The sequence below is a fragment of the Staurois parvus genome, unplaced genomic scaffold (assembly GCF_062004578.1).
Source record: "Staurois parvus isolate SC_StPar_1 unplaced genomic scaffold, SC_StPar_1.0 ptg000581l, whole genome shotgun sequence".
NCBI classification, from domain to species: domain Eukaryota; kingdom Metazoa; phylum Chordata; class Amphibia; order Anura; family Ranidae; genus Staurois; species Staurois parvus.
Genome location: NW_028318377.1, coordinates 7,922,597 through 7,935,472, shown reverse-complemented (window position 1 = coordinate 7,935,472; position 12,876 = coordinate 7,922,597). Strand labels below are relative to the sequence as shown.

At 45.4% G+C, this 12,876-nt stretch overlaps 1 protein-coding gene across 1 annotated transcript in view; it reads left to right on the top strand.

Moving 5' to 3' along the window:
- Positions 1 to 209: 209 nt before the first annotated feature.
- PTCD3 (pentatricopeptide repeat domain 3) overlaps positions 210 to 12,876 on the top strand; it is a 134,110-nt gene continuing 121,443 nt past the window's right edge. The window contains exon 1 of the mRNA XM_089692316.1: positions 210 to 354. Within this exon, the coding sequence (XP_089548442.1) occupies positions 296 to 354 (59 nt within the window). The 5' untranslated portion in view covers positions 210 to 295. The remainder of the gene's footprint in view (positions 355 to 12,876) is intronic.

The following is a 12,876-nucleotide window of genomic DNA, read 5'->3' as shown; positions in this document are numbered from 1 at the left end:
TCTGATTGGCTGCAACCCCGTGCACCGTCCCATACACTAGCAAGGACACAAGACGCACATGTCTGTGTCTCCCGGAAGTGGACTGTACCAACAGAATGCCGGGTGGGGGGAGAGTGCCTACGGATGACATTTACAGACTGGAGAGGAAATGTCTACTGATAGAACGGAGCAGACGGCTATGTGTGACACAGAGGGGTGGAGAGCTGAGCCGTGGTGAGGAGCGGGGAAGTGGTGAAGGAAGTGCTCCGCCCCCCCCATCTCCTGTGTGAGTGGATGAGTCCGGGGTCTGGCTGTCATGGCGCTGCCCTGTGTGAGGCTGGGAGCTGTGCGGCTCCACTCTGGGGCCCTGTACAGGTATGTACTAGAGGAGGAAGATGGATGAGGATTGTATACTGAGCCTGTGTGCTGCTAGGCCGCCATCTCCCCTCATCTGAAGAGAACCTGTCACCTCAGTGAGGGCCAACTGTCTCCATTCAGGGGCCCCTGACACCTCCAAAGGGCCACATCTCGTGAATTTAGGGCCTGTGTTTGAGCCAAATCACAAGAGAATGCTGCGCCATTCATGGTGAGGCTCTTTTCAGATCTGCGCGTGTGACGTTGGTAGGGCAGCCTATTCGTTTCAATGAGGAGGAAAACTTCACCGGCTCTTTATTTTTAAATGGTGTTGCATGGTGCTGTAGTTGGGGACATACACGCCAAGATGTGCCAGGGGTGCGGATCATATCATGCGTCTGTTTAACCCCTTGCCCTCCTGAGGATTTACCCCCCTCCCTTCCTGACCAGGCCATTATGTGCGATACGGCGCTGCATTATTCTGACAATTGCGCGGTCATGCAACGCTGTACGCAAATGAAATGTACGTCCGTTTTTTCCCCATAAATAGAGCTTTCTTTCGGTGGTATATGATCACTTCTACATGTTTTATTTTTTGCACTATTAATAAAAAAGCGTCAATTTATAAAAAAAAATAAAAACAATATTTTTGACTTCATCAGAAATTTATGCCAAAATGTATTCTGCAACATCCTAATGCAGGCCATAGACGGGTCGTTTATCGGCCAAATTTTCGTCCGCACGAAAAATCGGCCGATATTCACGCAGTTTTCCGTGGATCTCCTCGTTTAGTTTTATCGGTCATGCTGGAAAATCATGGGTGGCAGCATTGGCAACGGGGCCGACCGATTTTTCATTTGTTGGCCGAAAATTCAGCTGATAAACGGCCCATCTATGGCCTGCCTTATACGTGTAAATTAATTGGTTTACGTGAAAGTTATGGCGTTTACAAATGGCGGTATATACACTGGGATTTACAGACGAGAGCTCCGGATCATATATTCGCGATAATACAGCTGTATGAGAGCACCCATGCCCTGCCCATCAGATGCTCTGATTAGATTGATTACAGGCCACATTTTTATAGGGTTCTTTATGGCTGGCTGCCCACCTTTATGCTTTTCAGTTACACTTCAGCTTCTATCTGTCTAACAACTTGTCCAGACACTTTATCAAACATTCATCATTACTCACCAGTCTTTAACAACTTACAAAAACATCATTTAACCTCCCTGGCGGTATTCCCGAGTGTAGCTCGGGGTAAAGTTTCAGTACCACAAGCAGTAACCCCGAGCTACACTCGGGAATACCTTGCAGCGTTGCTCGGGGATCCTTCGATCACATACCTTGTCCTGCGCTCCCGCGATGTCCCTCCTGCGGTGTACCCGGCAATGTCCTCCAGCGGATGCCGGCATCTGTCTTCTGGGTTCCGTTCCCTGCGACGTCGGGACATACGGGGATGGAACGGCGGGAAATTTGAAAATGACAAAAAGTGACATTCACTAAAATCACATAGTAAAACATTACTGTATCAAACCATTTCACATACATTTTGTCCCGAGTGCTTTGTCCTGTGCCCTGCCTGCATTATTACTGTTCTTTCTGCCTGGAAACTGAGAAGCGTCCATGGCGTCCAAAAAGCGTCCCTTTAGGTCAAAATCGGTTTTAGACCGGCTAGAGAACAGCGATAGTAAATTAGAGCCACTTGCAGAATTGAGTGATAATGATTCGTGGGGAAATTCGTCATCAGACACTGAAAACGATTTTGCGACTTTGCTCAGCGATGTGCGAACTAGGCGCTATATTTCAAATTTCAGTATTTTTGGGTTGATTACAATATTGAATTAAATTTGTTATTATATTATTTTTTATTATTGATTAAATTATAATTTATGATTTCGTGTTTCAAGTTTTATCATACCCGGGATGTTTACTAGACTCTTGTTCGGACATATTTCAGTGAGCTATTCCTAAAAATTACAGGCCTACAATAAAAAAAAATACAGATTTCCATGCAAAAAAATGTACTGCTGTGAGCACAGAAATATGGACATAATCAGACCACTAGGGAGGTTAAAAGCCTTTTTAGCAGCAGAAGCAATTTTAGCTGCTAATGGAGTATGATTTTATATATATATCAACTTATCAAAATATGCTAGTAATAATACCATGTCTCATATATTATACCTTAATCTAAGACACAAAAATATAAACTCAATTGAACACTCTTATTATTCTTATTTTATTATAATATATAATTATGTAGGATATAGTAAGGATCACCTCTATCCCTATACACTAGTAATGGCAGTGATCAGCGACTTATAGCGGAACTGCGGCAGGTATTCTAACATTGGGGGGGACTGAGTGCCATTGACATCCCCAGTGACAACAATACAGTGATCAGTGCTAATGAAAAGCACGTACACTGGGCAGAAAGGGGTTAACATCTGGGGCAATCAAAGGGTTAACTGTGTGCTGTGTGTGTTACACTGTGTGCTGTGCTATACTAGGGAGAAATGCTGTGCAGGGAGACACAAAGCAGCATGTCTTTGCTGACAGCAGAGAGACCTGTGTTTACAGCGCATCCAGAAACTATTCACAGCGCTTAACTTTTGTCACATTTGTTATCTTACAGCCTTATTCCAAAATGGATTAAATTAATTTTTTCCTCAACATTCTAAAAACAATAGCCCATAATGACAACGTGAAAGAAGTTACATAGTCTGGCTGAAAAAAGACAAAAGTCCATCCAGTTCAACCATAAAAAAAGTTATAATATTATATCCACAGTTGATCCAGAGGAAGGCAAAAAACCCCCCCAGCAAAGCATGATCCTATTTGCACCTGCTGGGAAAAAAGTTCCTTCCTGATCCCCCGAGAGGCAATCAGATATTCCCTGGATCAACTTTACCTATAAATGTTAGTATCCAGTTAGAATCCAGGACTTTTTTAAAGCAATCCACTGAGCTGGCCAGAACCAACTCTTGAGGGAGTCTATTCCACATTTTCACAGCTCTTACTGTGAGGAAACCTTTCCGTATTTGGAGATTAAATCTCTTTTCCTCCAGACGTAAAGAGTGCCCCCTTGTCCTCTGTGACGACCTCAGGGTGAATAACTCTACACCGAGTTCACTATATGAACCACTGATGTATTTATACATGTTGATCATATCACCCCTTATGTATTATACATGTTGATCATATCCCCCCTTATGTATTATACATGTTGATCATATCCCCCCTTATGTATTATACATGGAGATCATATCCCCCCTTATGTATTATACATGGAGATCATATCCCCCCTTATGTATTATACATGGAGATCATATCCCCCCTTATGTATTATACATGTTGATCATATCCCCCCTTATGTATTATACATGGTGATCATATCCCCCTTATGTATTATACATGGAGATCATATCCCCCCTTATGTATTATACATGGAGATCATATCCCCCCTTATGTATTATACATGGAGATCATATCCCCCCTTATGTATTATACATGGAGATCATATCCCCCCTTATGTATTATACATGGAGATCATATCCCCCCTTATGTATTATACATGGAGATCATATCCCCCCTTATGTATAATACATGGAGATCATATCCCCCCTTAATCTCCTCTTCTCAAGAGAGAATACATTCAGTTCCTCTAATCTTTCCTCATAGCTGATCTCCTCCATGCCTCTTATCAGTTTGGTTGCCCTTCTTCTTCTTCTTCTTATTATTACATCGAGTTTATATAGCGCCAAAGGGTTTGCTCAGCGCTGTACAATAGGGGGGACAATACATGGCACAGTACAACAAACAACAACGTACGAGGGGTAAGAGGGCCCTACTCTTACGAGCTTACAATCTAGGAGGGAGGGGGTAAAGGTACAGTAGGAAGTGGCTGAGGGGGATGAAGTGGTGGGAGGAATGAGGGAGGATGACCGTTAGGTGAGGGTGGGGTAGGCGTAGGCTTCCCTGAAGAGATGGGTTTTGAGGGAGCGCCTGAATGTGAATAGGGAAGGCGACAGTCTGATGGATTGGGGCAGTGAGTTCCAGAGGATGGGGGAGGACCTGGAGAAGTCCTGCAGTCGTGCATTGGAGGAGGAGACCAGGGAGCAGGATAGAAGGAGGTCCTGTGAGGAGCGAAGGGTACGGGTAGGGTGGTACTTGGTGATCAGGTTGGTGAGGTAGTCAGGGGCAGTGTTGTGAACGGCTTTGTAGGTCAGGGTTAGGAGTTTAAATTTGATGCGTTGGGCAATCGGGAGCCAGTGGAGGGAGAGGCAGAGGGGGGTGGCAGAGGTGGAGCGGGTGGTGAGGTGGATGAGTCTGGCAGCTGAGTTCAGGATGGTCTGGAGCGGGGAGAGCCTGCACTTGGGTAGGCCAGTGAGGAGGGAGTTGCAGTAGTCAAGGCGTGAGATGATGAGGGAGTGTACTAGAAGTTTGGTGGTGTCTGGGGTGAGGAAGGAGCGTATCTTGGCAATGTTGCGAAGATGGAGCCTGCATGTGTTTGTGAGTGATTTGACATGCGGTTGGAGGGAGAGGTTCGCGTCAAGAATGACGCCAAGGACTTTGGCTTTCGGGGCGGGAGTGATAGTGGAGTTGTTGGTGATGATGGATAGGATGGGGGGGGGGGTGTTGGCAGGGGGAAAGATGAGGAGCTCGGTTTTGGAGAGGTTGAGCTTGAGGAAATGTAGCGACATCCAGTCTGAGATGTCATTTAGGAGGTGAGTGATGCGGGCGGAGATAGTGGGGGTGAGGTGAGGGGTGGAGAGGTAGATTTGGGTGTCGTCAGCATAGAGGTGATAGTTGAAGCCGTGAGATTGTATGAGTTTGCCCAGGGAGGAGGTGTAGATGGAGAAGAGAAGGGGTCCAAGGACAGAGCCTTGGGGGACCCCAACAGAGAGGGGGAGGGAGGGGGAGGTGGCACCATTGTAGGTGACACTGAAGGAGCGTCGGGATAGGTAGGATGAGAACCAAGAGAGAGCAGTATCTCCGATGCCAAGGGAGAGTAGTTTATTAAGGAGGAGGGGGTGGTCAACTGTGTCGAAGGCCGCAGAGAGGTCCAGGAGAAGGAGGACAGAGTAGTCACCCTTGGCTTTGGCGTTGAGTAGGTCGTTAGTGATTTTGAGGAGGGCAGTTTCAGTGGAGTGTAGGGGACGGAAGCCGGACTGTAGAGGGTCAAGGAGGTTATTGTCTGTAAGGTGGGCGCTTAGGCGATCGTAGACTATGCGTTCAAGGAGCTTGGAGGTAAGTGGCAGCAGAGAGATGGGTCTGAGGTTGTTGGGGTCCGCGGGATCCAGGGAGGGCTTTTTGAGGATGGGGGTGATCTGCGCGTGCTTTAGGGGGGAGGGGAATACGCCAGTAGAGAGGGAGAGATTGAAGATGTGGGTGAGGGAGCGGATGAGGGAAGAGGGGGGTGACCGGAGGAGTTGAGAGGGGATAGGGTCCAGGGGGCAGGTAGTGAGGCGGGCTTTTGAGAGGACTTTGGCGACTTCCTCAGTAGTGACAGGGCTGAGGGAGTGCAGTGCGGGGGGGGTTATGGTGGGCGGGGCATTGGGAGAGGAGGGGGGCAGTGCGGTTGTGAGGGCAGAGGAGGGGGGAAATGAAGGGGTGACGGGGGCGAGGAGGCTAGGTGGGGAGGTAGATTGCAAGTTGACGATGTCCTTACGGATAGCGTCAATCTTGTTGTGGAAATGGGTGGCAATCTCGTGGGCGGTGAGAGAGGTACTGAGTGGAGGAGGGGGGGGGGAGAGCAGGGAGTTGAAGGTGGAGAAGAGTCGGCGGGGGCAGGAGGAGAGGGTGTTTATTAGGTTAACAAAGTAGGCCTGCTTGGCGGCGTGGAGGGAGGAGGTGTAGATAAGAAATGCAGATTTGTAGAGGGAGAAAGTATGAGGGGACCTGGTTTTGCGCCACAGTCTCTCCAGTGCGCGACTGCGACGTTTGAGGCGTTTAGTGCTGTCGGTCTGCCAGGGTTGAAGCGGTCTGGGTTTGATGATGCGTGTGGTTAGGGGTGCCAGAGAGTCTAGGGCAGCTGTACTTTCTCCAGTTCCCCAATGTTCTTTTTGTGAATTGGTGCCCAAAATTGAACTGCATATTCCAGATGAGGTCTTACTAATGATTTGTATCGGGGTAATATGATATCTCTCTCTGGAGTCTATACCTCTTATAATACAAGAGAGGATTTTGCTCGCTTTAGAAACCACAGCTTGGCATTGCATGCCATTATTAAGCTTGTGATCTACCAGAACCCCCAGATCCTTCTCCACCATTGATTCCCCCAGTTGTACCCCCCCTAGTATGTATGATACATGCATATTCTTAGCCCCCCAAGTGCAGAACCTTACATTTATCAACATTAAACCTCATTTGCCACATAGTTGCCCAATTACACAGAGCATTGAGGTCGGCTTGTAGGTTGGAGACATCCTGTAAGGACGTTATTCCACTGCACAGCTTGGTGTCATCTGCAAAGACTGAAATGGGATTTATAATCCCAGACCCTATATTGTTTATAAATATATTAAAAAGTAAGGGTCCCAACACTGAACCTTGGGGTACACCACTGATGACCCTAGACCATTCAGAGTATGAATCATTAACCACTACTCTCTGAATATGATCTTTTAGCCAGTTTTCTATCCATTTACATACAGATTTTTCCAAGCCTGTAGACTTTACCTTACACATTAGCCATGTGGGGGGAACTGTGTCAAACGCTTTCGAAGAATACAAGTATACCACGTCCACCGCCACCCCTCTGTCCAAGTATACCACGTCCATCGCCACCCCTCTGTCCAAGTATACCACGTCCATCGCCACCCCTCTGTCCAAGTATACCACGTCCATCGCCACCCCTCTGTCCAAGTATACCACGTCCACTGCCACCCCTCTGTCCAAGGTTCTGCTCACCTCCTCATAAAAAGAAATCAGATTTGTTTGACAACTTCTGTCTTTCATGAATCCATGCTGTCGCTTAAAATATTTTTTTCCAGCAAGAACTCATCTATGTGGTATTTTATTAAACTCTCCAGTATCTTCCCAACTATAGAAGTTAAACTAACAGGTCTATAATTACTTGGTAAAGATTTTGACCCATTTTTAAATATTGGCACCACATTGGCCTTACACCAATCCAGTGATACTATGCCAGTCATTAAAGAGTCCCTAAAAATTAGAAACAATGGCTTGAAAGTTAGTTTTGAAATCTCTGCAATTTATTAAAAATAAAAAAAAAACAAAACACGTGGATAAGTATTCACAGCCTTTGCCATGACACTCAATATTGAGCTCTGGTGCATCCTGTTCCCACTGATCATCCTTGAGATGTTTCCACAACTTGATTGGAGTCCACCTGTGGGAAATTCAGTTGATTGGACATGATTAGAAAAGGCATAAACCTGTCTATATAAGGTGCCTCTGTTAACAGTGCATGTCAGAGCACAAACCAAGCCATGAAGTCCAAGGAATTGTCCATAGACCTCCAAGACAGGATTGTATCAAGGCATAGATCTGGGGAAGGGTACAGAAACATTTCTGCAGCATTGAAGGTCCCAATGAGCACAGTGGCCTCCATCATCTATAAATGGAAGAAGTTTGGAACCACCAAGAATCTTCCTAGAGAGGGCCGCACAGCCAAAATGAGCAATGGAGGGAGAAGGGCCTTAGCCATTGAGGTAACCGAGCACCAGATGGTCAATCTGAAAGAGCTCCAGCGTTTCTTTGTGGAGAGAGGAGAACCTTCCAGAAGAACCATCTCTGCAGCACTCCACCAATCAGGCCTGTATGGTAGAGTGGCCAGACGGAAGCCACTCCTCAGCAAATGGCAGCCCGCCTGGAGTTTGTCAAAAGGCACCTGAGGGACTCTCAGTCCATGAGAAACAAAACTCTCTTGTCTGATGAAACAAAGATTGAACTCTTTGGCCTGAATGCCAAGCATCATGTCTGGAGGAAACCAGGCACCGCTCACCACCTGGCCAATACCATCCCTACAGTGAAGCATGGTGGTGGCAGCATCATGCAGTGGGGATGTTTTTCAGCGGCAGGAACTGGGAGACTAGTCAGGATTGAAGGAACGATGAATGCAGCAATGTACAGAGACATCCTTGATGAAAACCTGTTCCAGAGCTCTCTGGACCTTAGACTGGGGCAACGGTTCATCTTTCAACAGGACAACGACCCTAAACACAAAGCCCACATAACAAAGGAGTGGCTACGGGCCAACTCTGTGAATGTCCTGGAGTGGCCCAGACTTGAACCCGATTGAACATCTCTGGGGAGATCTAAAAAAGGCTGTGCACAGACACTCCCCATCCAACCTGATGGAGCTTGAGAGGTACTGCAAAGAAGAATGGGAGAAATTGCCCAAAAATAGGTGTGCCAAGCTTATAGCATCATACTCAAAATGACTTGAGGCTGTAATTGGTGCTAAATGGGCTTCAACAAAGTATTGAGCAAAGGCTGGGAATATTTATGTACATGGGTTTTTTTTGGGTTTTTATTTTTAATAAATTGCAAAGATTTCAAAATGAACTTCTTTCACGTTGGGGTATTGTTTGTAGAATGTTGAGGAAAAAAATTAATTTAATCCATTTTGGAATAAGGCTGTAACGTAAAATGTGGCAAAAGGCAGAGGATTAACCCCTTAGGTTCCACAGTGAGTATAAGAAGCATGCATTTACAGACTGATTTTACTGTTGTGGGTTTAGTAACACTGTAACAATGGTATCACAAGTGCCGCACTTTTTTTTTGCATGGTTCATCAATATGTGCAAAATAGCACTACCATAGTGTGAATGTAGCCGAGGTTCACACTTGTACATTTATTACAGGTACTTGTATAGCACTGTCAATTTACGCAGCGCTTTACATTTATATTGTACATTCACATCTGTCCCTAACCCTCAAGAGGCATACAGTGTCAAGTCCCTAACTTACATTCATACATACACATACTAGGGCCAGTTTAGACAGGAGCCAATTAACCTTCCAGCATGTCTTTAGAGTGTAGGAGGAAACCGGAGTACCCGGAGGAAACCCATGCAGGCACAGGGAGAAAATGCAAACTCCAGACAGGTGGTGCCTTGGTTAGTATTCGAACCAACAACCCTATTACTGCCAGTCGGAAATGCTAACCATTTAGCCACTCTGCTGGCCATGCGCCTTTGCATCACGGGTACAGCAGCCCATTTATTTGAATGGAACTTCCTTATACACATCAATCCCCCACCACATAGGCCTACAGGCCCTACAATATTTCTTATCCTCTAAAAGTTCTATTAACTCCACCCAAGCCAAATTTATTATTGAATGTACAGAATTTTGCCTTCCCCATAATTATTTTACATTCCTTGACCAATTTTACTTGCAAACAAAAGGGACTGCGATGGGATCTCACAATGGGCTTTTGGGAGAAACAATATATACAAGTAAATAACCCTTTTGCCAAATATATCATTTTTTTGGGCGTTATATTGACAACATTTTATTAATCTAGGATGGTGATTTGAATGAATTTTTATCTTTTTCGCATATTGCAATTCAAACTACCTTGAACTTTCTTTTACTCCATGTTTTTAACTCCCAAGAGTTAAAACTCTTTGTAGACTTGGTTTTATCAGCCACAGATAATGAAATTTGCAGTACAAATTACACCAAACCCACTAGTGGGAACCCATATCTACACTATTCCAGTTGTCACCATCCAGCCAGAAAAATAATATTCCCAGTGGCCAATTCCAAAGACTAAGGAAGAACTGTTCAAAATTATGTCACTGCCAAGAACAAGGTTCTCTCCTTACAAAAAAGATTTCTGAGAAAGACTATCCCCCTTCCCTTATTAAAAATGCATATACCAAAAACAGCGTATTGAAAGACCGAATACATACTCAGGCCCGTGACCAGTCCAACTCGGTGAGGTTTATCACTGGTTTCAACACATCACATGGTGACATTACCAACATCATTCGCAAACACTGGCACATTTTACAATTAGATCCTAGACTAGCACCTATTCTCCCACGCGCCCCACAAGTAACTTTCAAGAGAGCCCATACTTTGAAAAATATTCTAGCCCCAAGCAAAATGTCACTGTCCACCTACATAGAGAACGGCCCCCTTCTTACATTTGATGACAGAACAGGTATCTATAGATGCAACAAAAGAGGTTGTCTCACCTGTCAGTCCATCACCCATTGCAGATCACAGGGTTTGGACTCCCAGGGCAACAGCTACCACATTCTTCAGTTTATTATGTGTGCAACTGACCACGTCATATACGTCCTCACATGCCCGTGTAAGCTCCTATATGTAGGCCGAACCACACGCCCTCTACGCAAACACATAGGGGAGCATAGAAGACTTATAAGAGATGGTTGCGATAAGCATAGTGTCCCCAGGCACTTTTTGCAATCCCTTCAAAAGAATTTCAGTCTTCTTGAGGTCTTAGCAATCGAACATATTCCAAAGGGTACATTTACTGACAACGAAAGACTAGCCGTTTATGTAGGAGAGAGATGTTCTGGATCTACAAGTTAGGTTCTATGACCCCCAATGGTCTCAGTGAGGATCTTGAAATTCATAGCATTATCTAACAAGTATGACTTATAGTCCCCGGAAGTAGGATCCTCCTGTGTTGGTTGTTTTATTTTTTTTTCTCCCCGCTAAGCATTATTTATGGTTATGTACTGATATTTATTTTATATACATTGTCTTCTTTTCACACTTGTTTTTTAACTTTCACTGTTACCATGTATATATTGTGTTCACTCAATTATGAATACATGTTACTACGCATCTATTGCGTTTACTTGGTTATGAACATATGAGCTACCTAACTTGATACCCATATTGATTTTACTATATTTCTCTTAGCAGTACCTTTTATACAGTTATTTTTATCTTCATATGCCAAGCTCCCCCCCCCCCCCCTTCTTTGCCAATATACCCAAAATTACCTCACTATAAATGCATTTTTTTACATAGCTTCCATGTACCAGCGATGTCATTTTTAACTTAGAGTTCTCTCACAAGAAAGTTTTTCCTTTAGCAGAATTAATGTAATAATACAATAAAATAATAAAGATGAAAGTATGTCATGTTTTCCACTAGTGTTCTTATTGATATCACTCCATTACTTGGCACCACTTTCTATAATTTGCAATTTGTACTTTTAAATTTGTATTCAGCATTGCTTCGGGACAAGCCGTCCGCTCTGGTTGACACCCCATCCCCTGCTAATTACACTCAGCCAGCCTTCCCTTTAATGGTCTTCTATATAATGGCCGCCGGCCAGGGCTACCAGAGACTTGACAAAGTGCAACTGCGCAAAACATATCTTCTTGGTAACCCTACACACGCTCCCAGCTGAAGCCAACGCCGGACACTGCCTTCGCTTGCCATGGTGACACCCCCCGGGGCGCCGGTACGCTAACACCACGTGATTTGAAGCCAACAGGAGCGTTCTCCAATCTCAGCTCCCTTCAGAACGGACGGGCCGTCCATTGGAGTCACACTGTTCACTTCAGGCTGGTCAAATTTTATTATATTTGCTACTTTGTCTCACCCAATAAAGATGCACCTTCATTAAGGTGCTTGACTGAGAGCATTTTCCACAGCGCCTATTCTTTTCAGTTGTCTTCATCATGCAAATTATTAACAAGGCAGCAGTGGTGAGCTCATAATTAACTGTTCACATGTTTCCACCTGGAGTGGCCTCTCTGCGCTCATTTGTATGAGTTTCCATTTATTTGAATGGGCTATTGTACTCATGAGAACCGTCGGGAAAGAAGTCCTCAACCCTCTTTTTTTTGTTCTTTATTTTCAGTGACAAAATATCCAATTCAACAGGAAAAACAAACCCTAGATGCCACTCCAATGCAACATAAAGTGGTAGTAAAGGTTTAGTTTTTAAAATAAAAAAAATAACAAACATACTTACCAGCTCTGCGCAGTGGTTTTACATAGAGTAGCCCCGATCCTCTTCTTTTCGGGTTCCCCGCTGCGCTCCTGGCCCCTCCCCCTTGACCAGTGCCACCCAATAGCAAGCCGCTTGGTGTGTGTGTGTGCGTGCGTGCGGGCTCGCGCACTGGTGCAATCTTGCTGTCAAGCCTGGCTCTATGCTTCCATAAGACACAGAGCTGACGTTCAGCCCTGCCCCTGCTCTCGCCTCATTGGCTCCCGCTGCTGTCTCAGCCATTGAGGAGAGGGAGTTCCGGGACAGCCAAGGCTCCTGTTCACATCGCTGGATCGAGAGGGGGCTCTGGTAAGTATTGGGGGGGGGAAGGCACTGGTGCATGCTTGCTGTCAAGCCCGGCTCTATGCTTCCATAAGACAGAGCTGCAGCTCAGCCCCGCCCCTGCTCTCACCCCATTGGCTCCCGCTGCCATCTCAGCCATTGAGGAGAGGGAGTCCTGGGACAGCCAAGGCTCCTGTTCACATCGCTGGATCGAGAGGGGGCTCAGGTAAGTATTGGGGGGAGGAGCAGCACACAGAATGTTTTTTACCTTCATACATAGAATGCAGTAAGGTAAAAAAACCTTC